This window comes from Folsomia candida, unplaced genomic scaffold, assembly GCF_002217175.1.
Source record: "Folsomia candida strain VU population unplaced genomic scaffold, ASM221717v1 Fcan01_Sc003, whole genome shotgun sequence".
Taxonomy (NCBI): domain Eukaryota; kingdom Metazoa; phylum Arthropoda; class Collembola; order Entomobryomorpha; family Isotomidae; genus Folsomia; species Folsomia candida.
Genome location: NW_019091195.1, coordinates 12,749,624 through 12,773,722, shown reverse-complemented (window position 1 = coordinate 12,773,722; position 24,099 = coordinate 12,749,624). Strand labels below are relative to the sequence as shown.

The 24,099-nt window shown below is 37.8% G+C and overlaps 3 protein-coding genes across 6 annotated transcripts; 2 read left to right on the top strand and 1 right to left on the bottom strand.

Moving 5' to 3' along the window:
* Nucleotides 1-311: 311 nt before the first annotated feature.
* On the top strand, nt 312-5,033 carry LOC110845856 (protein ABHD18). The gene is made up of 11 exons (XM_022092381.2): nt 312-640; nt 1,932-2,230; nt 2,307-2,364; nt 2,434-2,564; nt 2,649-2,888; nt 3,217-3,327; nt 3,421-3,441; nt 3,540-3,854; nt 3,923-4,100; nt 4,186-4,233; nt 4,352-5,033. The coding sequence occupies exons 2-11, from the start codon at nt 2,062-2,064 to the stop codon at nt 4,599-4,601; spliced, it is 1,521 nt and encodes a 506-aa protein (XP_021948073.1). The 5' UTR covers nt 312-640; nt 1,932-2,061; the 3' UTR covers nt 4,602-5,033.
* On the bottom strand, nt 5,034-23,599 carry LOC110847011 (transcription factor GATA-4). Of its 4 annotated transcripts, XM_035848985.1 has the most exons (11): nt 22,511-23,599; nt 22,255-22,332; nt 10,030-10,665; nt 8,623-8,862; nt 8,436-8,470; nt 8,312-8,335; nt 8,127-8,234; nt 6,509-6,586; nt 6,357-6,376; nt 6,238-6,272; nt 5,034-6,167 (listed from the first exon to the last, which is right to left on the bottom strand). In XM_035848985.1, the coding sequence occupies exons 3-11, from the start codon at nt 10,640-10,642 to the stop codon at nt 5,866-5,868; spliced, it is 1,455 nt and encodes a 484-aa protein (XP_035704878.1). In that variant the 5' UTR covers nt 10,643-10,665; nt 22,255-22,332; nt 22,511-23,599; the 3' UTR covers nt 5,034-5,865. The 4 variants fall into 4 exon arrangements, with proteins under 4 accessions (XP_035704878.1, XP_035704876.1, XP_035704877.1 ...); XM_035848983.1 differs by lacking the exon at nt 22,255-22,332; XM_035848984.1 differs by lacking the exons at nt 22,255-22,332; nt 22,511-23,599 and adding an exon at nt 17,794-18,257.
* On the top strand, nt 13,330-15,481 carry LOC110847010 (BTB/POZ domain-containing protein 2). Its single transcript, XM_022093856.2, has 5 exons — nt 13,330-13,575; nt 13,660-13,859; nt 14,403-14,758; nt 14,856-15,224; nt 15,347-15,481. The coding sequence occupies exons 1-5, from the start codon at nt 13,371-13,373 to the stop codon at nt 15,387-15,389; spliced, it is 1,173 nt and encodes a 390-aa protein (XP_021949548.2). The 5' UTR covers nt 13,330-13,370; the 3' UTR covers nt 15,390-15,481.
* Nucleotides 23,600-24,099: the final 500 nt, after the last annotated feature.

Below are 24,099 nucleotides of genomic sequence, written 5' to 3'. Positions count from 1 at the left end.
TTGTTCACCAGCAATCACGTATCTAGATAATAATGCAAAATGGTGTAAAACTGGCTTACGCATATTACATTATATTTAGCCCGTTCCCCGTATGCTCCGAATTATTATAGACGCAGATACTTAAATTCTAAGGAATAAGTGCTACGACATATTGAAAGATGAGTCGTAGTAATCAATTGTAGATCATTGATCTGGAGACACATTCCTATGCGGTTCCTGAAACCTGCTGCTTCTACGAAAATGCATAGTCTTCGAACACTAAACCCTGAGAGCTTGCGTAACAACATTGCTCCGCTAAATTTGCATCCATCACATCATCATCTGGTAAAATCACGTACTGCACAAATGATGATCTCCAGCAGATCCGTCTTCCATATTTCATACAAATGACCTATACTCATCTAACTGCTTTTCAAATTTGAAAATTAATTACTACTATTACTATTGAAGTTCATACTACACACAATAATATACAACTATGTATACGTTTGTCAGAATTTAATCCCATCTGACAAATTTCAGCTCTATAATTCATTGTGTTGTTCTTCATCGTTTCGTCCTCCCACTACTAGTCCCACTGCCTGTGTCATGAAGATGTTGAATTTCGTCACCACTACTGTGCCATTTATTTAAGGTTAAGGTAAGCCTCATTTCTGTATTATAATCATTATTTCTATCCGAGGGTAAGGTTGAGTGAGAACATAGAACGTGCGCACGTTCTTTAAGTAATTATTGCTAGATGAACTTAAAATGCACATCAATCGCCAGAGTGTGAAATGCAAAATCTGGGCGACATCAAACAAAACAACAGAAAACTTACTATATGCTTGCCGTCATTTGCGAAATTGCGTATTGCGAAAACAATATTTTTCAGCCTCCTCGCATAAACCAACTAGCTCATCAACAATCAAACTTATTAAGGCTCCTGCACGCATGCATTTTTTAGTCCCATTCGTATCATATCGTATGCAGTTGAACAATGGCTTTTGTGCAAAAGTGGTATGATAATGCCAAAAAACGTAAACTCGTGAGTTTTCCAGGTTTAATTTTTTCAGTTTCTTTGTGAATGCATGAAGATGAGACTTTATTTCATGGTCTCATATTTACAGATAGTAAATGAACAATGAGACTTACTGCTAAAACAATGAAATATTTAACAAATGTAAATTACACAGCTAATTGTAAAACTTATTTGCCTAAACAAGCCGGAAGATATGAACGCGTTCCCTTCGAGTCGTTATATCAGACTTCTAATAACAATAAAAACAATAATAATATTATCAGGGGGAGTAATAATTCACAGTGGTGAATCGTAATAGCAAATAAAATCCTATGAGCCATGAGAACTTGTAGAACTTTACATATGCCTTTACCTTGAGCTTAATAATAAGGATGAGTATCTTTGAATGGATGTCATCAAACTGAAATATGTACGTGGTGTGGGTCACACACTACTATTTACTACACTCTTTAAGCCAACGGTCAAAATACCCTTAGATACATAGCGTTGAACAAATTGCTAATTTTATTTTGCGTACACGTATTTGTACGTACACGTAAAAAAAGCCTGCATTTCCTTCCTAGATTGGTATGAAACGAATTATTTTTAGGATGGGAATGCAGTGAAGGTACTTAAGGCTGTAAGCGAAATGAATGAAGTGGGACAAGATCATTCAGGAAATATCGTCATTCACATAACCTGTGAGCTGCGGTCTGACTACATTAAGGAAAATTTATGCATGCGTTCGCATCTTCAAAGATTTTCAATCTTTGAGTTTTACTCTGGCATGCAACGTGATATAATATGCGTTTTCTAATAAACTAGCTGCAGTCGCTGTCATTTGTAAAGCATGTCGGGTTCTTACATTCGTCTACATTATGCACATTAGTCGTCCTGGTGTTCCAAAAAATACAATAAAATTTTATTTCAGTTTCAGACCCAATTCAACAGCCGTCTCATGACTTCATGCGTTGTTATTAGTTCTGTCGCATCATTGCCAAGACCGTCAATAGAGTTGTCGTCACCAATCCTTATTACCAGGCCGTCTACTCCGATGTATCATGGCCAGCCTAGTTGATCAAGTGTATCGAAGTTTTGTAATCTCCAAATTTTTCTCACGAGGATGGGGAAGTCCGGAACAATTAAAGAGATTATTCGATTTTCGGAAAAATATAGCAAATCGAGACACTTGCATGAAACTAGTTGACCCCAACCACAGGATAATTATAGGTCATCATTATATAATAATTATAGTAATATAGACAATAAGCACATGTATGTAATATAATGAATAATATAAATATAGACAAGGTACAGTTGGATGAGTCTGGGGAATGCAAACTGATAGACGGGCATTTTCGCAGGTTGGATTAAAATGTTAAGCTAAAAAAATTACCAAAACTCCAGAAACCTAATCTAAGCCTGTAATGTAGTCCTTTCAGTGACCACTTACCCGGCCTTCTTCCCCCTTGTGCAGAAGACGCGTATTTCCAGCTGGTTGTCCCTGCAGATGGCTGGAAGTCAGGTCAGGATCGACCACTATGCGTCCAAATGGCTGGCACAGGCATTTAAAGATATTAAAAATGTTATTAAGCAGATCACAAAGACTTGTCTGTGAATAATATACTCATTATAAAATATTTTGTAGGTGATCATCATTTTTGGAGAAGACGGAACTTGATAGCAAGGCCTCTGCTTAAGGACCATGGAATTTCTTCTCTCATCTTGGAAAATCCATTTTATGGCGTGAGGAAACCTCCTGAACAATTTCGCTCTAGTCTTCTCAACGTGTCAGATATATTTGTCATGGGTGGTTCCCTTATATTGGAAGGCATTGCCATACTAAATTGGTGCGAGAGGGAAGGGTTTGGACCTAACGTGATGCATGGTAATTTTAACTTAAATACCAAGGATGAACGGCATCTTACACAGTAGCAAAACCTAGAATTATAATTTTATCTGGCGTTGTGAATTTGTTTTGTTTGTTCGACATTATATCTTCACGACTAAACTTGTTTGACTCATCTTTTGGAAGTTTCCAAACCCCGTCAAAAGTGGTTGTCTACCGAAATGTTGTTTTTATTGTTAGATGGTCGGTTATCTACTCCGTAATATAGAACCGTTCATCCTGTAACATATGTACATAGCTAATAACCGTGTATAGCTTTAGAGTCAAGGATTAATAATTTTTTCTATTGATGCTAAAAATTGCTTAGGAATATCTATGGGGGGGCATATGGCCAGTCTGGCAGCTGTCACTTACAATAAACCTGTATGTTTGGTCCCGTGCCTCTCTTGGTCCACTGCTTCTGGTGTATTTACCCAAGGTAAGATATCTCTGATTTAATTTTGTATATTATTACTGTATAATACACTAATTTTTATAATATATTATAATTTTTGGTCATGTATGTGGGTAGGAGTAATGAGTGGAGCAATTGGTATGTCATCAACATAAAATTATAAATCAATATGTTGTATGTACATTCATTAATTTTCTCATTTTCTCATTTTCTCATTTTCTCCTAACTTTGTGAAGATTGGAAGTCACTTGAAACACAATTCTTCTCCAACAGTTTTTTCAAAGATGAGCTGTACAAAATTGTTTGGAGTAATAGTGATGAAGCGTACCTGGCCGGGAAAGAGTTTGTGAGCCAATTTGACCCCAAATCAAGCAATTCTGATAATCAAGCATTTTCATCTCTGACGATGGGACAATCTGCTCGGGACCAAGAGAAAAACCTATTCTATACACTTACAAAGTTCTTAAAAGAACGAGGACTGTTGAAAATTTTACCAGACTTAAGTACAATGACTACCAGTAGAACTTCCGAAGTTATGACTGAAACCACCAGTATGCATGCACATCTAAAAAGTGCAATTATGATTTCGGTTTAATTCTTTTGGGTTACATCTTTTCAGCTGTCTCAGGTCGAGAGCACAAGATTATAGACTTTAGCAGCATGATTACTGGGAACAGCAAGGCCAAGGTGCAGAAAGAAGCAATCCAATTCATGCGAGGGGTCATGGATGAATTCACGCATCTTAAAAATTTTTCAAAGCCCGTTGATCCTTCGTTAATTATTGTTATTGCTGCGAGGTAATATATTACACGGACAATCCGTAAATGACACTTGTTCATTATTAAAGTATAATAAACTACACGATTCCATTTACATTTTCAGGGATGATGCGTACGTACCTCGTGATGGATATCAACCACTGGACCACATGTAAATTTTTACTTTTTAATTGGGCATTATTTTAAATAGTGTAAATATTAGTGTAAATATATTAAATATTATTTTAAGTAGTGTTTTAAATATGTAAATCATAATCGTATTAATGTAGATGGCCTGGGTGTCACGTTCGTTTCCTTGATGGTGGTCATGTCTCTGCTTATGTCTTACACCAAAAATTGTTTAAGCAAACAATTGCAGAATCAGTGGCCAGATATAGGGAAAAGTACAATACAGACGGTACGCTCAAGGCTGGATCCGTGAAATCAGTCAATTTCCCTTCCGAAACTGATAAAAAGGTCATTGAAGTTCTTGGATTTCAAAATGCAAAATCCGTAAACGATTCGTCTCAGCGTATGTGACAATGATTGAGGCAGCTTTAATTTAAAAATTCTAAAATCATCTTTAGGGCTAATTTCTCAAGTTATTAAACAACTGTCCCTTAACTGACATTAAACTTGTAACGCTATTTTCCAATTCATACTTTTGCAAATTAATCGGTCTTTCATAAGTAAGCTGGTGCTTATTCACAGATTGAGATTGTATAACACTTTATCTATTATAATGCTTTTCCTTAATGACTTGACTTTTAGTTTTTTAGCGCAAAAGTTGTAGTTAGCATAAAACTACTACCAAATATTACATCTTACTTATACCGGTATTACCAAATAGAGAGATTAATATATATGATATATTTAAACAGCTAAATGTTCGGAGATTAGTATGACCAAAAATATATATGTAAAAGTGTCAAATTAATTTTGGAAATAAAATTTATACATACATAATGAAAATTAAATCATTATTATCATAGCAAGTTTTATTTCATCAATATTTACATTATGCAAATGAAAAACTTGTCAAACAGCGATTAAATACAATTTAAACTACTACGATAAGTTTTTCACTTGATAGTCAGTAAAATATATTAGGTCATAAGGTAAAATACAAAAGCATTATGTTTACAGAATTACAAGGCAGTGCGATAAATTATGGCTTCTAACGATAAGTACATATCTATGCAATACACTAAATAGTCGCCATTCTCTTATGCGTGAAAATTTACTTTTAACCGGGAGTAAAATAAGATTACAATCATTTACACTCAAGCCAATAAATATATTTAGCTTGCACTTTTAGTAATAATATTCATAATATGTAATAAATACGATTGATTATTTAAGTGACTAATGGTATAATTGCCAGGCTGATTATTGTGATTAAAATATTGCACCCGTCCAGATCGCTGGTCGCCTACGCACTCGCAGTTAATACGATTTCCTACATAATCGGCAGCTCTAACTACAATCAACTCTGCTTCTGAGATTCTTTGTTTTGGGATGCTAATTCGTGACAAATCCTTATTTGTCATATGTTTACGTACCTAAAGTTAATGGGTAACTGTTAAGTACAATCTAATTTCGCTGTCGAAATAATTCTATTCACAGACCTCGTCTTCTGAAATAAGTACGTCCTAATAACGTCAAGGATCACAAATACTCACAAAATAACACAAAGTCTTAATCTACATTCATGCAAGATTTATACAACTTGTTGTACTAAAAAAACGAGGGATCGCAAAATAAATAAGATGAATAAATACACGACAGATTACATTTTAATTTGTTATCCATTGTTGCTGGAACTATGGATGTGGAGCTGATGGTGATGAGTGTTATGTGGAGATTGGAGGTGGTGGTGCGACAGATGGTTATTGTTCAAATTGTTGTTGTTTGTGTGATTGTTGTTATTGTTTAGTCCATTCGACTGATGAAGTAGCGCTTTGGTCGCCGAGACCTGTTGTTGTTGCGCCGCCGCCGCCGCCTGCTGTTGTTGCTGCTGATGGTGATGCAGCGCAAGGGCCGAGGCTTTCGATTTTGGCTTCCGCTTTCGAGTTTGTATTCCGTCCTTACGCATTGCCAGGGGCCCTACAATTGCACAAACAATTATCACACAAATTTCTCTGAGCAATTGACAAATTTTTAATTTCCAACTTACGATTCACACCGTGAAGTTTAAAGTATAAGCCACATCTGGAAATAGATTAGTATTATTTTTATCCAAAGTCGTTCAGCTCATCAATAGGCATTTTGGTAAATAAATAGTAAAATACTTACGCGTTGCAAACTGGTTCCCCCTGAAAAAAGATAGAACCGTTTATTCAAAGGATTTAATATTATATACGTTTATAGCTTATTATATTTATATTTATGGTTATCTTCCCCGAATCGGAGATCAAGCATTGGACAAGACTTTCATTAACGCATACCTCGTTATTCCTCCTCCACAGCGTTGTAGTTGTCGTGCCACAGTTTTGGCAACATAAGCCCAGTCGTCTGGAGGTGGCCTGTAAAAATATGTTATATTAAATATCAACATTATCATTATTATAACATTTTGTTATGATAATAGGGATTAAATTCGTAATAGCGAGAGTACACTGGGTTCGGTCAACTGCATATGGAACTACGGAACAGGGGAGGCAAGTTGAGACATTCTCCAGGAGACCCATTATCCTGCATTCAATAACAATGTCTCAACTTTCCCACTACTCGGAATGGATCGCTCTGTTATTGCTCAGAAAAAAATACAGAAATATTCCAATCTACTTTACCCTTTAATCATGCTTGTGTTTTAGAACATTATTCTGACTATTAAAAGGCTATCGTTGAATTCCGAAATTCCAGCCGTGATACATAAATTCTTGGAATGGGCTGAACCAAAACAAGCAGTTGACAATGAATCAGGGGAGTTTCCTGCCTTGATCTTTAATGCAAACCAAGTACTTATGTGGAAATGTGTGTACAGTGAATGAAAGGTATCTCATATCTTCTTCCCTGACTCGACTTATTCGACTTTTTTTTTTAGGTATTTAGCTCACAGGTATTTTTCTATTTTTTCTATCCACGTTCACTTGCTGGATGTGTATATGAAAGGTATAGTATGTCAGCAGACACTCCAATGTTAAATAAAAATGCTCGTGTGGCGAAACCTTACAAGATAGAAAGATAAGGTAAAAGAACTTTATGACCGTCTCCCAAATCTAGGTATAGGGCACGCATACCGTTTTTCGAAATTTTGAAACGTTTTTGAAATATGCACCAAAACGTTTTGTTTTACAAAATAACACTAAATACCACCGTAAATGATTTAGGCCAAAGATTAAAAAAAACCAGCGACAGGGTTATATCCACAGGTGGAATAGCTACAAATTTTAGTCGGAAATTTTTTTCATATCATGCCTCCTTTTGGCGCGAAAATTCAAAATGTCGATTTTCGGGTCGTGTCATTCTGACAAGGGTAGCATGAACAAGATTGACTTTTTGAAGATATTGCAACTAGATAATTATTCCTCAGAGCTATGTGGTATTTCCTCTCATAAACCATTTTTCGAAATGCAGCTTGTGTCTGGCGCTAAGTTCAAAGCTTTGAAAATTTTCGCAATTTCGGCTGCAAATTTCTTACCAATACTACAGCCAAGATGTTACATTCTAGCGACCGAAGCAAAGTGGGACCGTCTTTGGAATGGCCCACCTTAGATTTCTCCTATTTACAACTTATTCGAAATCGACCTGGTTTTTGAGCTATGGCGGGATATCCAAAATTCGACTTTTAATGGGCATAATCGTGGGATATAACGTACTTAGTGTTAAAAAATAGTTCTTTTCCGCGGTTTTACCGCATAACTTGTCTGAGCTGTCTTTTTTCATACTCTCCTCTCCCCATGTTCCCTCGTAAATACACAGTTGACAATATACTGCGTCTAGTGCAACTGTGCAAAAAGTATTCAATTGGAAAGAAGAGGAGGATGGCAAATTGCAAAAATTGGTGTGATCTAATCTTTCTACTACAGAATAGGCTTAAATGCAAGAAAAGCAACAACATACCATTCGCCTAGATGGTTTTATCAGTGGTCTGTTCATGCCGTTCATTTTATGGTATAATCCGCAAGCATTACACAAGTAGTGCCCTGTTCCGTCCCTGCGCCAAAGGGGCTATAAAATTGAATAGAGAAACCCCTTTATGCGCCTGCTGTTATAAATCAATTTCATTTTTTAGAACCATTTTTTACCGTTGATATCGAACCACAGTTTACCTGAGAAAGTATATAAATATATTTTTTATATGTAGATATTTTTTAGTAAAATTATTATTATAATGTATGACTTTAGGGTAAAGCAAAAATAGTTACGTACACATTCTCGAGCTTCATTGAGTCCTGCTGGGGTCCCTGTAAAAAATAATTACAAAATAGTTAAAAGTTGCAATATCGTCCGCTTATTTACAAATCAAGCTGAATCGCTGCAAAGAACAGTCTTATTCAACTTGTGTTTTATTAATTACTAATTTTTATACCCTAACAGCAAAGACTTGTTTACTTACATCCCTGACCCAAAAAGCAAGTCGTGTCCAAGACAGCAGCAGCCGTGAGCGCCACAGCTGGATTTGTCGCCGAGCCTCCCAAATTCGCCATCCCCATGTGACCGTGAGACCCTCCACCTGCTCCATGCTGGTGGTGGTGAAGGGATGGGGGATGATGGGCAGCGTGTGCGACAGCGGCCGCATGATGATTGAGGGCGGTGGCTGAGAAATTGGGTGTGCCACAAAATCCCGAAGTCATGTCTGAAAAAGTAAAACAAAAAATTCACAATGACGTGAAGCATGTCACATTTCGGGTAATTCGTTCAAAAAAGTTATGCTTCTGAAATGAGGATGAGCATCGAGAATCCTGCATTTCGAGGAATGTACGAGGCGGTGGTATGGTGACTAACGTACAAGATCTCAACTCACTCATGCAGTGCTATTAAACTATCTCTGACTGAGAGGGCTGATAAGACGGAGACTTGTGGTGGCTGAGTGGTAGTGACGGTAGGGTTGCTTTTAAAACACTCGGAATCTAAACGGCGTCGCATATACGTAATAATGCCATACGGGCATCTCCTCCACATTGCCACATTGCCTCTTATTTTACGAATGCAAAAGTCAACTCATCTTGTTCAACATTTAGTGCTAAATAGTTAGACGTCATAGAAAGTTGGAGTTGTGTTCCACTGTCATTTCAGCCTGAATTAAGCAGTCTTATAAGCAGAAAATGTATCTGTAATGCGTGTGCTACGAGGACTGGAATGGCCATGTATTTGTCTTCACCCTTATCTTATTTCTAGTGAGCTGATGCTTACGGTATCTTGGTATTCCGAAACGCTCTGACTTAACTTCTTCAAAAAAGTATGTTCAAGTTAACAATCGACAATCAAAGATGAATGATGATGACGATGGCCTTTTGCAGTGAAATGGTGACTGTAATTTGCATAATAAATTTGCAAAAAATAAGATTTAACTCGTTACGAATGTGCTCATTACATATGTATAACTGCTTCTACTTTTCCCAGTATGTTATTTGAGGCCTTATACATTGTTATGCCACCCACCGCATTGTATGTGACACTTGACTATTATGTGCTTGCCTCTGCCTATCTGTTGGTATGTATTATGGACTCATCATAAACAAGTAGTAAGAAAATACGCAGTTAACAAGAGAAATCCATCTCAGCACTTTTACCTAATCTTGTCCCCAACTTACAGCTTTAATGGGTTCAATTAAAATGAGACAGGAACTATATACTGCAACTGAATGTATATGTACACATGCGGCTGGTTGTACATGTAGTCAACTTTTTCTTAATTGTTCAGCAATTACCACTCTGACTACGTTATCACCAAGATTTTCCTCTGTGCAGGAGTTGAGGGTGAAAGGGGTAAATGGATTTTTAAGTGTTATCATGCACATACCGTAATGATGGCTGCGGGTGAGCGTGGTGTCATAATGATGTCTCCACATTGCCCCGTACGGGTACAAGTAGGAGGGTGAGTAGCAGCCTGCGTTCCCCCCACCACCTCCGGCCGAGGATGCTGACGACCCCCCTGATCCTGTGCTATTTGTACTATTGGCTGGACTCGTAGTCATCGTCGTGGCTGAGGAAATTGGGGAGTTGGAGGAACCAAAGTGATGATGAGTGTTTGAATGGTGAGATTGTAAAACGGCTGCCGCGGCGGCTGCGGCGGAGGGGGCGGTTGACCAGAGTTCATTGCTTTGACAGGAATTGTTGCTAGCTCCAGAGTTGTGGTTATTATTGTTGGAGGTTCCCAGCGTCATGTCGGATGGTGTTGGATTTTGGTGAAGATGTGAGTGTGCTGGGTGATGAGAGAAAGCAAACCGTGAATTCATTTTCGAGGATGATGAGTTGGCGTAGTAGTCCGTTGCACTGGCCGTGGGGCTTATCTGGGAAGATGAGGAGGAAGAGGAAAAGTGTCCAGCAGCAGAGGATTTAAATCTGTCCGAATTGAAATTCCGAAAGTTGGGTGAGCACATTGAGGGAGGGGATGACAGGTCGAAGGTTAGCATTAAGTCCGACGTCAGAGGAACCACTAAAATGGGGCAAAATGAGATTTGAGATTTGAAATAGAGCAACAGAGATTATTTACTATACACAAACACATTCATAAAATATAAAATATGATTGGGGCGTAAAGGAAAACCCAATGTTGAGGGGTTAAGTTTGGAAAGCCTCTACTTGATTCGGATAGACGTCCGAGATTAAGCCCTTTACAAGATTTTCGTACATAAATTGGTCTATCATGCATAAAAATATAAGTAGAGGCAAAAATACAAATTGCTAATGGGAATACCGTTGATTATATTTTGTTGTTTTGTTGAATAAAGATTTACTTTCTTTCTACACCATTTTAACAAAGCCTATTTATTAAAATTGTGTTTTAGGCCTTTTAAGATGGCCTTATAGATTTGTCAGGATGTCTGTCTGTCCGTCCGTCTGTCCGTCCGTCTGTAGGCACGATAACTCTCTTTAAACACATTCTATCGACTTGAAATTGTGTACACATGATCTTCGGGTAAAAAGAAAGGATGAGTTCGAAGATGGGCATGATCGGTCAAGTGGTTTGCCGGTGGGGGTAATTTCTATCCAAATGTGTTGCCCTTAACTACCAAGAACCTTCAGAGCAGGTTAAATTATGTAAAAGTGCAAGTAAAATATTTGCAGCTTGAGAAATATCTATAATAATAATTTTCAGTAATTTTAGTATGAAAATTTCGACTGACCTCAAAGCGTTTAAATTGGAGTGGAGTTTCAGAAATTTTCAAACTCGGAGACCCGATAGGGTGACCCCACGGATTTCTAAAATTTGTCGTAGGAAGTTGAAATTTGGTACTAAGGTTGCTAGTGGATTGTAACAGAAAAAAATGAATTTAGGTTGGAAAAATTTTAATCTTGAGGGACCCTGTGGGGTGACCCATACTGAATTTTAGAAATCGTCATATCGAACTGAAATTAGGTAGAGAGGTTGCAAATGAGTCTTAATGGAACAATATGAAATGAAATTGGTAAAACTTTTATCTGGAGCGACCCTACGGGGTGATCCATGCCGATTTTTAGAAATTGCATTAAAAACATGAAACCCAGCACGGTAATACTTACAATTAGTGGCTTCTCATTAAAGAATTTGAAATTAAAAGTTAGCTAAGTGCAATCAGAAATCAGAATGACCCTGCAGGGTGACCCATACCGTTTTTAGGCCTTTTAAGATGGCCTTATAGATTTTTCAGGATGTATGCCCGTCTGTAGGCACGATTAACTCTCTTTAAGCAAAAGCTGTCGACTTGCATAATTCATCTACGGGCAAAAAGTAAGGATGAGTTCGAAGATGAGCCTGATCGGTCAAGTGGTTGACCGGTGGGGGTCATTTAAGTGGTTAGGATTGACTGAAAAAATTAAATTTCATAGAAACTTCCAAAATTTGTCGCAGGAAGTCGAAATTTGGCATGTGGATTGCCAATGTCTTAAGCTTGGGTATAGTTTCAACATTTTTCAATCTGAACGACCCCATAGGATAACCCACACCGATTTGACAAATTTGCCGTAGGAAGCTGAAGATTCAGCGAATCAGTATCTTGCGAAAATACTTGTCGCAAGCAGCTAAATTTGGCCCGAGGATTGATAAGTTTAGAATTTTGTATGTGCAATTATGTGCATTTTGCATTAATTCTTACAGTAACTAAAAAAACACTACTAACCAATAGCGTCAATTCTTCGTATTACTTCTACCAATTTTTAAAAATATTTACTTACTCCTTGATTACTTACAAGATGACCTTACTACCTCTGGTTACTTTTAGTTCATATCACGAGAAGCCATTAAGTATCACCGTGCCGAAATTTAGCTTCTTACGGCAATTTCTGAAAATCGGTATGGGTCACCTCTCGGGTCCCTCCCGGTTGAAAAATTTTCCAATTTCACTTCAGATTTTTTCATTATGAGCCATTAGCACGCTACATGCCAAATTTCAGCTATCACAATTTTGAAATTTTGGTGCATAATACCCCACCCACTCCGATGACCCACACTGGTCTAAATCTTTTCTGATCGAACCCATCTTCGAACTCGGTCGTTGCATTGCCCAGATGCATGTCTGTATCAAATTTGGTAAAAATCGGCACTAAACTCCTTCGAGAGTTATGGAAAGACAGCCAGACCAACAGGTCGATTACATAAGCCCTGGTTCGGGCTAAAAATTATGTGTCAATCGTTCTTTAGAGTCTGGCTTTTAGTTTAGGTAATAATGCCGTCTTAAAAGGCCCCGCAAAGTTGCTTGAAGTAGGTTTTTAATTTTATTTATCTTTTTGTATTACCCAATAATTATAAGATGTACAATAATTATTTGCAACATTTCTAAATTTTCATTTCCCTGCTCATTTTCATGTTAGACTTCGTTTCCGTTTTATCTACGACACCTATGCGTATGTATAATTGTGTAAAGTGTATATATTTATGTATACAAGTTATTATTGTCAGTAATTTCAAATTTTATAATTATTCGGTTTACTTTATTATATTTTACACTTTTATCGATAGACATCCAACATGCATTGACAGCGATCATAATCTAGCAACATTGATAGACATCAATATCATTGCACGATTAATTGACACCGTTTCTATGGCGCCGTGTCCCATAGAATAATATAGTGTCTAATAATATTGGCATTATATAATGTCCAATTGATACCATCATTTTTTTGTTGCAGTATAATTTAGTCAACAAGTTAAGCCTCAACATGTCTGAATCTGACGAATCGGTGATTCCATCCGCAATGAATTCATACGATTTGTTAGAAATGGCACCTTCCAGCAGCCCAGACGATGTCCCATCTGCTACAAAATTGAGAGTAACAGACGCAAAAGCATCAGTGCCCAATCCTATATCTGACTTGAGTTATGATCTCAAAATAAATTACAACGAAAGCCTGGTGCAGCGCATTGGTACTACTTTCTTTGCTACCAGCCAACTAATGGGCTTCTTCTTGTACCATTTAACCATTTTGCTAAAAGTACAATTTTCTTTAGGTGCTCTTGCAAACACGGAAATGCTGAGTGATGTGAAGTTTTTAATCGGCGAGGAAAAAGCAGAAGTTGTTGCTCATACGCTAATCCTCGCACTTTCCAGTCCCGTCTTTACATCCATGTTTTACAGCCCCATGCTCGAGAGAAGAAGTGTCATTGAAATACCCGATTGCAGACCTGATGCTTTCCAGGCACTTATTCAAGTGAGCCAAGGAACTGCTTAACTTGTAGTAAATAGTTGCTTTTACATGGCAGTCAGACCTCGACGGACCGACTGACTGTGCCTTTTACTCATTTAAATCCATCCGTCCGACCGTCCGGTCATCGCATAATAATTTATGGCGACTGCGATCCGAGTGAATTTACATTCACTTAAGTCTGATTTTATCCAAGTGCTATTAACCGGCTACTGTTACATGTTCTCACTTTTTTCAACGACTGGTTGGATGGTTTGGTTGGCTAGCTGGCTGGCTGGATATCGAGTCAAAATTTACTCATCCTCAGAGTTGAAATGATCTAGATTCGAGACACGTATGTATTTGTCTCTCAACTCTGTTGAACCTGAAACTCAGTTTCTTGTCAACTCTGATTTTATCTCAGAGTTAATAACATATATTTTACATTGACCGAGACAACGTTTGAATTGTCAACCTCATCTTAATGAAGTTACATCAATTAGAAAACTTTGACGAGTGCAATGTTGAAAACTTTTATTGGATTCAGATCGCTTTTTTTACAACTTGCAGTTCTTGTACAAAGGGGGCTTCGACAAATCCAGCCGACTTGTGTCAACCTGTGATGTCGCATTCACTCTGACCCTCTTGTATGCGGCGAGGAAATATGCGGTCAAAGGGCTCGAAGATTTGTGTGCCGTGTCGCTGAGCTCAGCGCTAAGTGCTGAAACTGTTTTTGATATTCTTAATGCTTCAAACCTCCACTCGATGCACGTATTGGACGCAGAGTGTTGGGAATTCATAGAGTTGAACACGGACGCTGTTCTGGAATTAAACCTTGAAAACATGGACCTGGACGTACTAACCCTCATTCTTAAAAATGAGTCTTTAAATACGAAGGAAGTCAAACTCTTTGAATTTGTGATGAGGTAAAAACATCTAAATAATACTAGCAATTCAATTCGTTAAATAATTCATTGATCAATATTATTATCCACTCAACTGATTTCTGTATTATTTATGTAGATGGTGTGAAAATGAATGCCTAGAGCGTAATTTAGTTCCCACAACAGAAAACAAGTGGGCTGTAGGAGGAAAGTTGTTGGAACTTGTTCGCTTTCCAGCCATGACTGCCACCGAGTTTGCAGACCACGTCGTCCCCACAGGAATTCTAGCGGTGGAACAAGTAGCAAAAATATTGACCTACATAAGCACCTCTCCTGAAAACAAAGCGCTCTACACAATGGATTTCTGTGCAACTGAAAGAGAACCAAAATCTGGCTTCCAATCGTTCCAGTCGAAAGCTAGCTTGGCTGGTCCTCCATTCGTAACCTTTGAACTTGGACGAAATGAAAATGACAACGTTTTGGGGGAAGAACGACCGAGGTCGAGGAGGTACATAAATTCATAGATATGTACATATGCGAAAACGAATAATTGTTCCCTAGTTTCCAACCCAAGTTACATACTACATCTGCATGTTTAGGTAATTTTTCATATTTTCACTTTTGTAACAGGAGTCGGAGATCACGGAGGAGGAGTTCTCGAAATGCATTGTAGGAACTAAGAAAACGAACAAATTTTCAAATGAAATTTCCAAAAGTTGTACAACAAATACGTGTCTATAATACTGCTATTAATATCTTCGTGGCCCTACTTTGAAATTAAGCAGCTAAATAATTGATTTGATCAACTCATAATCGGCCTTCTTAATTAAATTGCTCAGGAGCAGTAAATAGCAACCAGGGTAAAGTGGTAGTGTGGTAAGGTTAACCAGCAAACTAACTATTCGGTCTTGGCGTATTATTGCTTTGTTTGTACTATGGCGTGGAGGAAAAGTCATTTGGCAGTGCCAAGAAAATTTATGCGAATTCCTCATTTACTCATTTATTACTACGACACGTCTCCTCACCACCGTTTCTGGTAACCCGTTCCATGCCCTTCGAGCGTACAATGTAAAACTTCCTCTCTTTTCCTCTAATAATGTTTAAATTGCTGGCAAGCTGATTTCAAAAGGAGAGCTGCTACTAGAAAGCCACAAAAAGTTGGAACATGTGGGTGCCAGCTACATACGTTATGTACGTACATACATTATTACATATGTGCATAAGCCAACGCATCGACCAAACTTCTTATTTTCATTAAGCCGGCTTATTGAGTGGTTAGTTTGTCATTATGAGGTTGTTGCTGGAGGTGGAATAATTCATTTACTTTCAACACATGGAACACCAGGCGTATGCGGTAAAACTAAAACTAGTTTGCTTGCGTATGAATAAGATGAAAATAAAATGACGCATAATATTTCAATCGAAATAGTCGACTTTCACAAGCGTGGAAAATTATCCAGTCCAATTACTGACAAGTGCCAAATTCATTTTTTGCCTTCACATTCACGGTCAAACAGCACAAGTTCTTCACAAATTTTGGTTATTTATTGAGCTCATGGGAGGTTTCTGGATGATTTACGTGATACGAATACTGCTCTTAATTTCCATGTAGTTTGCAATCACGCTTTACCAATATGCAGTTTTGGTAAAGACATCCCTGCACAGACTACAAGGATCATGCATTATATGCGAAGGATGCAACAGCCAAGTCGAAAAAGATGAGAAAAAACAAATGTGCGAATGACAAGGAAAAATACATACGTCTCATTGTACAAGTAGTTACATTTCTTTTGTAGAAGCAATATATTCTCGCGACAAAAAGGAAAAGTTGTGTACGAGGAACCGGATTTAAAAAAGTTGACTTTTGAGAAGAAATAAATGGGCCAGAAGAAGAAATCAACCCCAACGAAGCTAGAGACGAAATAGGATTCACAAATTATGGAAAAATAAGAATAACTGTGCGGAAGGATTGCTTTGTAATTTACGACGAAGCCTCATTAAGCACCCACACTGCATACTCACACCACCACGAGCCCAACACATTTCCCAACCCAACAAAGTTGGTCCGACACAGATGAGAATTTGAGATTTATCTGCGAACTAGCAACAAACAAGGTGAAAAGGCAAAGTGAAGAATTCCTTTCTTGGATAATTGAAGGCAAAGTTTGAGAGATTTGTCCATTGGGGTCTGATGAAAGGTCGTTAGTGCAAAGAACGAGATTTTTCGAATTCTGGAACTCTTAAATCCAAGAAAATTTCATTCAATTCTTTTTTCATCGTCATTTTACCGGTCTCGCTTTTCTTTGTGTGTATGAGATGTGATCTTGTGGATTGTATGTATAGGTGGAAGAGCAGCTACGTAAATATACATATGTACATAAAGGGTTGCTCCCTGTCTTGGTTGAGCCTTGTCGCGTGCCCAAAAGTAACTAAAATACTTTACACACCCAAAACAGACAGCTAATGTGAATTGAGGGGGAATTTCTCACAGGACACCGTCCGACAAAAAAAGTGCCACTCATTCATTCTCATAATTGCTCCTTTAAAATGTGTATAGCAACCAATCCCATCCACCATGTGCCTACGTGGTCTGAGTGTACATACGTAATTCAGGTTTTAATTAAGTTCCTACTCTTCTTTATATAATTTTTATACATGCTCAATAAGTAAAAATAGTAAAATAGTTTAATTACATGTTTGCCTGTAGAAGCTTTATTATGTGGAAATGCACAAGGATGGAACACCCATCAAGAAATTGCCCTTGTATCTATATTGAAAATGATTATTTTCAAAAATGAGAAACGGTGATAAATCCTTCGAGCTGTCATCAACTGAAAATTATGACTTGTAGTTTTACTACCCAACAGTCACACAACCGAGCGTAAAAGTAGGTAGGAAATTGAACGGATAAATTAAGTCGATGAATCCAATATATCCAATTGCAAGACAACAGACTACCGTACTAATAAATTATTTCATAGTCGGATGAAACGCACCCCAACAGAATTGTCAACCCAACGCAGCGATTGTTTATAGCGGTTGTACTTAAGTAGTTCCAATTGAAAGTGAGCACTTACCACCATGCACAGCACATATAGCTCCAAAATATAAAAATTCCAACCTCTATAACGCACCACCTCCACCAGGCAGAGAAATGCCCCTTCTTATTACTTAATTCCTGTTGTGTGGCATTGTCACTCCAAAAGAAAACTTTGTTTGATGGCAACCGTTTCCATTTTCACTTTTGCCTTTTCCCTTGCCCACAACCGTCCCAAGGCCAAAAAGAAGGTGGTTTGTTGGTAGTTGTGCGCTCTTTCAAGCACTAAATGATTTGCTATTGATTGTCCATTAAACGTTGACACCACTGTCAACTTTCTGACAATTTACGAGTTTCCCTTCTACACTAAATTAAAGATGATGCGGATGCCACCATTGGGACTGCTTGTTTTGTTCACTTTAATCACAAGATTAAGTGGTAAAACCCAGGATTGCTCAGTTGCATGGTTCCAATGCTACTTACTGTGCTCTAATAAATTCAGCTTTCCGCCCAGTCAAATACGAAATCCTGAGGAATTAGTATAAACGGACGAGAGTTGAAAAGTTACGTGGTAGGTCAACGAAAGAGATGTTGTAAATCAAGAATACAGTGACGAGGGGCATCATTGGTGGAAACAACAAATACATTGCAGTGCAATTATGAAATTACTTTAGAATAAAGGACTGTGAACGTGGTGAGCATATGACGGAGCAAATGTTTTGGTCGTAGATTGACCAAGTGGTTCTCAGTTGGAGCGACGACGACGACGATTGACAACTGGTTGACAAAATATGAGGTGGCTTAGGCTGTAAATTCACATCAAGAGATTGTCGTCTGACTCTAATGTACTAAAAGTTCTCTCCTCTAGCGGCCTGCAGAGTCCATTTTTGCACCTCACCTTTCCTTGAGCTGAGGTAGAAGAGAACTTGTCATGACTTCACTTCAACTCTGCAATGATATGTGTATTCGTATGTAATGTGCTTAAGACGTGCTGGGCCAAATTGCAACCAAAAAGTGTTATTGGGACTCATTACAAAAATCTTGAATTGAGTTCTGATGTTTCAGAGACATGTTAATGCAGTAAATGGTAATTGATATTCTATTGATTGACTTTAGCCCAGCCACTTTATGCCACTCCTCACTTTGACATTTTTATCATCCACCGCAAATCTATTGGCTCGTGCAACCCTCATGTTTCACTATCGCTTTTCCGCGAATAAATGGCGTATTAAGTATTAGAGTGTACGAGCAGAGGATCATTTAACCAACAGGAAAATTGTTGATCAAGTCCTTAGCAGTAGTAAAAGTAATGATGATGATGATGATGAATAAATAAACGAATCCGCCATGCCAATCTTATTATAATAAATGTTTGGTGATATGATAAATGGAGAGCTACTAGCATTATCAATTTTTCTTATCGTAATGCTGTCACAGGTTTTACAGAAGTGGCCGCACAAAAGGGATTCCTTGTCGTATACATGGATAATCTAAATTGAAAAACTGAAGGATTTGTCAGCAATAGAAATAAAACACAACGTGGTAAAGTCAAAGAAAACTCTGCTACTTGTTCTTAATCTTGTTTCTAGTTATCTTTAACACACCATAAAACTGCAATTCGAGACGAGATAATTTTGTTCATGTGCAAATAGTTTTTTGCCAATTGGCCAAATCGCTTATCGTAAAGTAACGGTACAATTGAACCACTGCTGCTGATTTGTTGAACGCATTCAACTTTTGCCAACTTTCGCGTAGGTTATACCCATACAGTATATTTGCGCATATGCAGTATGCACCTAAACGCACGCGCCTACACACACTCCTTTATCAATGTTCCTTTGATACTCAAATTACGTGGACATTAATTAATATTTAATTACGCGTACTTGAATTTAGGCAACTTTAGCCCATGACCAGATTGACGCATTACAGCTAAATTGTCACGTTTGACTCAAACTGATCTTATCTAATCGCCCCAACCAACTCAATCTTGTCTCACTCGTGCCATGGTTATAATAACAGCCAGAAAAAAGAGAAGAATTAACAACTGAAGGCGGTTTGGATATCATTAGCATATACACACTGCAAGTCAAGAACCCAAGATTTGATTACATTATGTAAGACTTATTATTACTATGATTATCTGTAATTCATGTGAATAATAATTGAAATTTAATCTAATCTTATGCGTTTGTTATTTAATGATGTGGTTGAAAAAACCCACGTCAACCTAGTTATTATGTGAGAATTATTAAATTACAGCTAAAGTAGTGGTCGCATATTAAATATGTAAGTATGCAGCAGAGGGGTGAGTGAGCGAGTGGAATCGGACAGAAATTGTTTAAAAAGAAGCCTAATAAGCCTGAGCCGCATCTATGCAATAAAAGTTGATGGTAAGCAGAAGCAAGTGACACCACCACGCAAGGAGATTTCAGAACCAGTCAAATCGTAGCCAGCCAAAGTATATGTACACAAAGGTTCCATAAATTCATCGCTTTTGATAAAAACGTCGGATCGGATGTGTTGGCTCAAAGGAAGTGAAAATATGTAAGTACGCAAGTTATAACCGAGAAGGGAAACATTAAATAAAACATGGTTTTTTCCGGTGTTTACTGTATAATGTAATGTAATGGAGTTGTAATTCTTCCAATGAGTTTGCTGCTGATGCATGCAATGCCCACGTAAAAGGGCAGTAAAGAATGCATGGCATACATAAGTGCCCAAAATTGATGATGGAGAAAAAGAAGGGTGAATTTCATAACCAAAGTGTCGATTTCACCCCCTTCTTTCGGCCGTTTAAGTGCAGAATGCAGCGGATGATGATGATGCAGATTATTTATGGCTATTAATTCTCACTGGTACATGTGTATAACGAGACAGCACGAATTGCAACATACGATCCACCTCCGTGAATGCGTTTTGCCAAATGGTACGAGATGATAATAAGGAACAGGAAGGAACTAGTGAGTAAAGAGGAGAACAAACTCGAGAAGTCCATTAAAAAACGTCCCAATGATCAACACGACTCGAATTTTATCCACGAGTAGGAAGATCAATCGAGTGGTGGTTCAGTTTGGCTATACTTTGAGTTAGTTACTACTGCTGCTGATTGAAAAAAACTGTGGCGCCTAGGATAATGGAAAATGTTGGTATACGTTGACTCGACTCTGTGGAGGAGACTGCACTGGACGACTTGGAACAGGTAAGTCGTCTCCTAATTGCCCCCTCTCTCACTCTCATCGTCTCCTCATCATCATCATCATCGTCATTGCTTGACTGTCCCAACATCGAAATACCATTTGGCTAATTGCTCTACAATTCTTGACTGCTTTTGGTCTGCTCGATTTCTGCTGAATTGACTTTTTACCCATTATTACTTACGTATGCAACAATACCAAAGTCCATACTCATGGTCTGTGGTGTAAGGGATACGCAAAGGTGTTTTTCCCGTACAAATTGTATATGACAAATTTGCAAAGCAAAGAGAATGCTACAAATACACATGTAAATATGCAAAGATTGACAAACTACAAACAAATACGACTTTCTTCTATGATTCCATTGATTGAGATGGGGGCCGATTCTGATCCGTCCTACTAAATACAATTGAGTGTTTTACAACATTTCACTCAAATCATGTCTCCAACGTTGAGATGAGAAGAAGGCTCCCTTTCCGTCTTCTTCCTGTTAATGTCCCTGTCTGAAAATGTATTGTGTCTCGAGTAGAAAACGCCAGCCACATGCAATCGTCGTGTTCTGTTCAAGGGGAAGATCTCTGTTTAATCCCCACAGCCAGAGATCATCCCGTCCCGTCTCCATTTGAATGAATGGGAGACAGGCCAGACAAAAATATTTACACAACAAATGCTTTCAAATTCCTAACATTGGTCCGTCCTTTGAATTTACTTTGTAGTTATTGCTACACCCATTTAACGGTGTCCAGTGACGGTATAAATTATTAGCGTCGTTTCATTTCTACATACAAAAGTTAAGAATTGAGGCTTTTTATTCTTCTATATGCATATCGGCTTATCTTTTTTATTGCTACAATCAATTACTTAAATATTCCGGAACTACTCGAATTTGCATATTTGCATTAAAGATTTGTACCAGAACAGATTAAATGAAATAATCAATTGAATTTTGGTTGATATTGGTTGGATTGTGCATATGATCAAACTCGTCGGATCTTAAAATCTTCAGTAGATTATAACTTAGGAACATTCAAAAACATTAGTGAATTCATTGTGAGGAAATTTAGTGCGAAAAAACTGCAAACCAATTGGCTAATTATTTTTTAAACCGACTTGTTTGTAGTACCAAAAATTAGCTCTCGATTAAAATATCAAAAGTTGCATTTATCTCAAAACTCATGGAGTTGATTCAATTTTAGAAATTGCATTTGAAGACATTGGATAGGGGTAGAGTATTATACAGAAATCAATTTTTGCAATTTTTTTTCTAATTGTGCTTTAGTTGAAATAAAAATTCTAGTCCTTACCTCACCTTTGAATCTTTATTATCAGTAGGATACAATGATGGTATGTTTTGCTAATGTAGATTAACAGATCCATAAAATCTAGAATTATCAATTTTCCCAATTTTCATTCTAATAAGCATTTTATATTGAATCACCGTTATGAATCGGTCCTTTTTATTTACAAAACTATAGCTCTTTACTACAAGATCAATAGTACTAGATTTAAGTAATTGTAGTAATATGTAGATTAAGTGCAAAATTCATAAAATTGTCTCACCTGAAATCTTTAACTTCTGATGTCGCCTTGTCAAGCTTCTAACTTGATGTTTTGTTGTACATTTCAGCTTCAATCGTTATTGCTCCATAAAATTTTACAAAACACAATTACAGCTCATAAATAGCGTGTTTGTGAAGATTCACACAGTTTAAAAAAGTGAGTAATAGTAATTGTTTGGCAAAAAAGGTAATAATTCATTCCTTGCTGATTTTCCACCTGAATTGATTAACTCAGCTAAGACAAAGGGTTGAAATGCAAATTAGGAAGAGTTTAATCTCGTTTATCATTTCACGGTCCGTGGTTTAACTGCACTGGGATTTTTTTCACACGCTTTTATTGCCTCTTTACTCTTATCAATGTCTCATCACTCCTGTGTCTCACTCGCCAGGAGCAGGTGCTCTCAATTCGCCAAATTCAGTCGCTCCAGTTTTCAGGGAAAACCGTGTTTGTCACAAAACTTGCTGTTACTATTTCAGTTTCCTTCTAATGACGTAGTCAAATGTCTCAAGGCCTCTTATCGGGACGACAATTACGACTCCTTAAACCGTGATAATCGGGCAAAAGGTTCAGGAAAAAGTTATAATAATCCGCTTACACACGCTTTTGATTGATGTAGGTGTCAATCGGCTTATTGTCGTTGCTTGTTTGTGATTATGTTCCAAAAAAGTGGTCACTGAGATTGTCACTCGAATTTCAAGTTACTATTGCACAAAGATGTTAATATTAGCGCTAACGATTTCGTGTACAGATCTTAACTTGTATAATTATTTTGTATAATAAGCTGGAGAAAACTCTAACTTTGACAATAAAATTATTACAAATATTTTTTATTCCTAAAAGTTTAGCCGATTTTAAGTCAGTTTTATAATTTTGTATAACTTATAAGCTTGTAAGAGTACGTATGAGGATTGGAGAAACGCTGAATCGGTGCACACGACGAGTTCTTTCTCCCACCAAGAATTGATCAGGATTAGCTCTTTGTAAAGTTTTGTTGTACTCGTGCGAGAGGAAAAGAAAGGCTGCGGAAGAAGAAGGTGGTGGAAAAGTCTACTCGCAATGAGAGAGCCAAGTGAGCGTGAATTCAGACTCGCAATTCGTGTAACGCCAAGCCAAACCCCTTCTTCTTCATATGCATATACGGTCACTGGTATTGTTTCAAGGTGTACGTCCAAGGCGAGCATAACTCGTTCTCTCTCTTTAAAAACCGTAATATAACCACACATGAGATCAACCATTCGGAGTTGCCGTTCAACCGGGTAGGATGCGATCAGCAATATGTTGGTCGCATAGCTGAATTTGTAGTCGTGGGCGTTTTAGCTCCGGAATCGGGGTTTAAAGTGGTTCTGGGATAGAATCTGGGCGGACTGAACACGCCTTCATCTCTCCCTGCTCATCCAACCGTGAAGCACATCTTTACAACGTACCATCATCATCTCCTTCAATCAATAATGCTCTTCGCTTTTACCTGGCCGTCCACCTGAGCTCAGCTACCTGAGCGAGTGGGCAGACGAACGAATGCGAGGCAGGTTGAAATTCATCAAGCTAAATGTTGGCTCAACTTTGCTCTCGGATTCCTTGCATACATACAT

Coding starts and splice junctions, on each gene's coding strand:
- LOC110847010 (XM_022093856.2), top strand. CDS start 13,371: ATGTCTGAATCTGACGAATCGGTGATTCCATCCGCAATGAATTCATAC. Junction 13,576..13,659: donor AAGCCTGGTGCAGCGCATTG/GTACTACTTTCT, acceptor AATTTTCTTTAG/GTGCTCTTGCAAACACGGAA. Junction 13,860..14,402: donor CTTTCCAGGCACTTATTCAA/GTGAGCCAAGGA, acceptor TACAACTTGCAG/TTCTTGTACAAAGGGGGCTT.
- LOC110845856 (XM_022092381.2), top strand. CDS start 2,062: ATGGCCAGCCTAGTTGATCAAGTGTATCGAAGTTTTGTAATCTCCAAA. Junction 2,365..2,433: donor ATAGACGGGCATTTTCGCAG/GTTGGATTAAAA, acceptor CCTGTAATGTAG/TCCTTTCAGTGACCACTTAC. Junction 3,328..3,420: donor TTCTGGTGTATTTACCCAAG/GTAAGATATCTC, acceptor GTATGTGGGTAG/GAGTAATGAGTGGAGCAATT.
- LOC110847011 (XM_035848985.1), bottom strand. CDS start 10,642: ATGCTAACCTTCGACCTGTCATCCCCTCCCTCAATGTGCTCACCCAAC. Junction 8,336..8,435: donor TCAATGAAGCTCGAGAATGT/GTACGTAACTAT, acceptor ATACTTTCTCAG/GTAAACTGTGGTTCGATATC. Junction 6,273..6,356: donor GGGGAACCAGTTTGCAACGC/GTAAGTATTTTA, acceptor ATCTATTTCCAG/ATGTGGCTTATACTTTAAAC.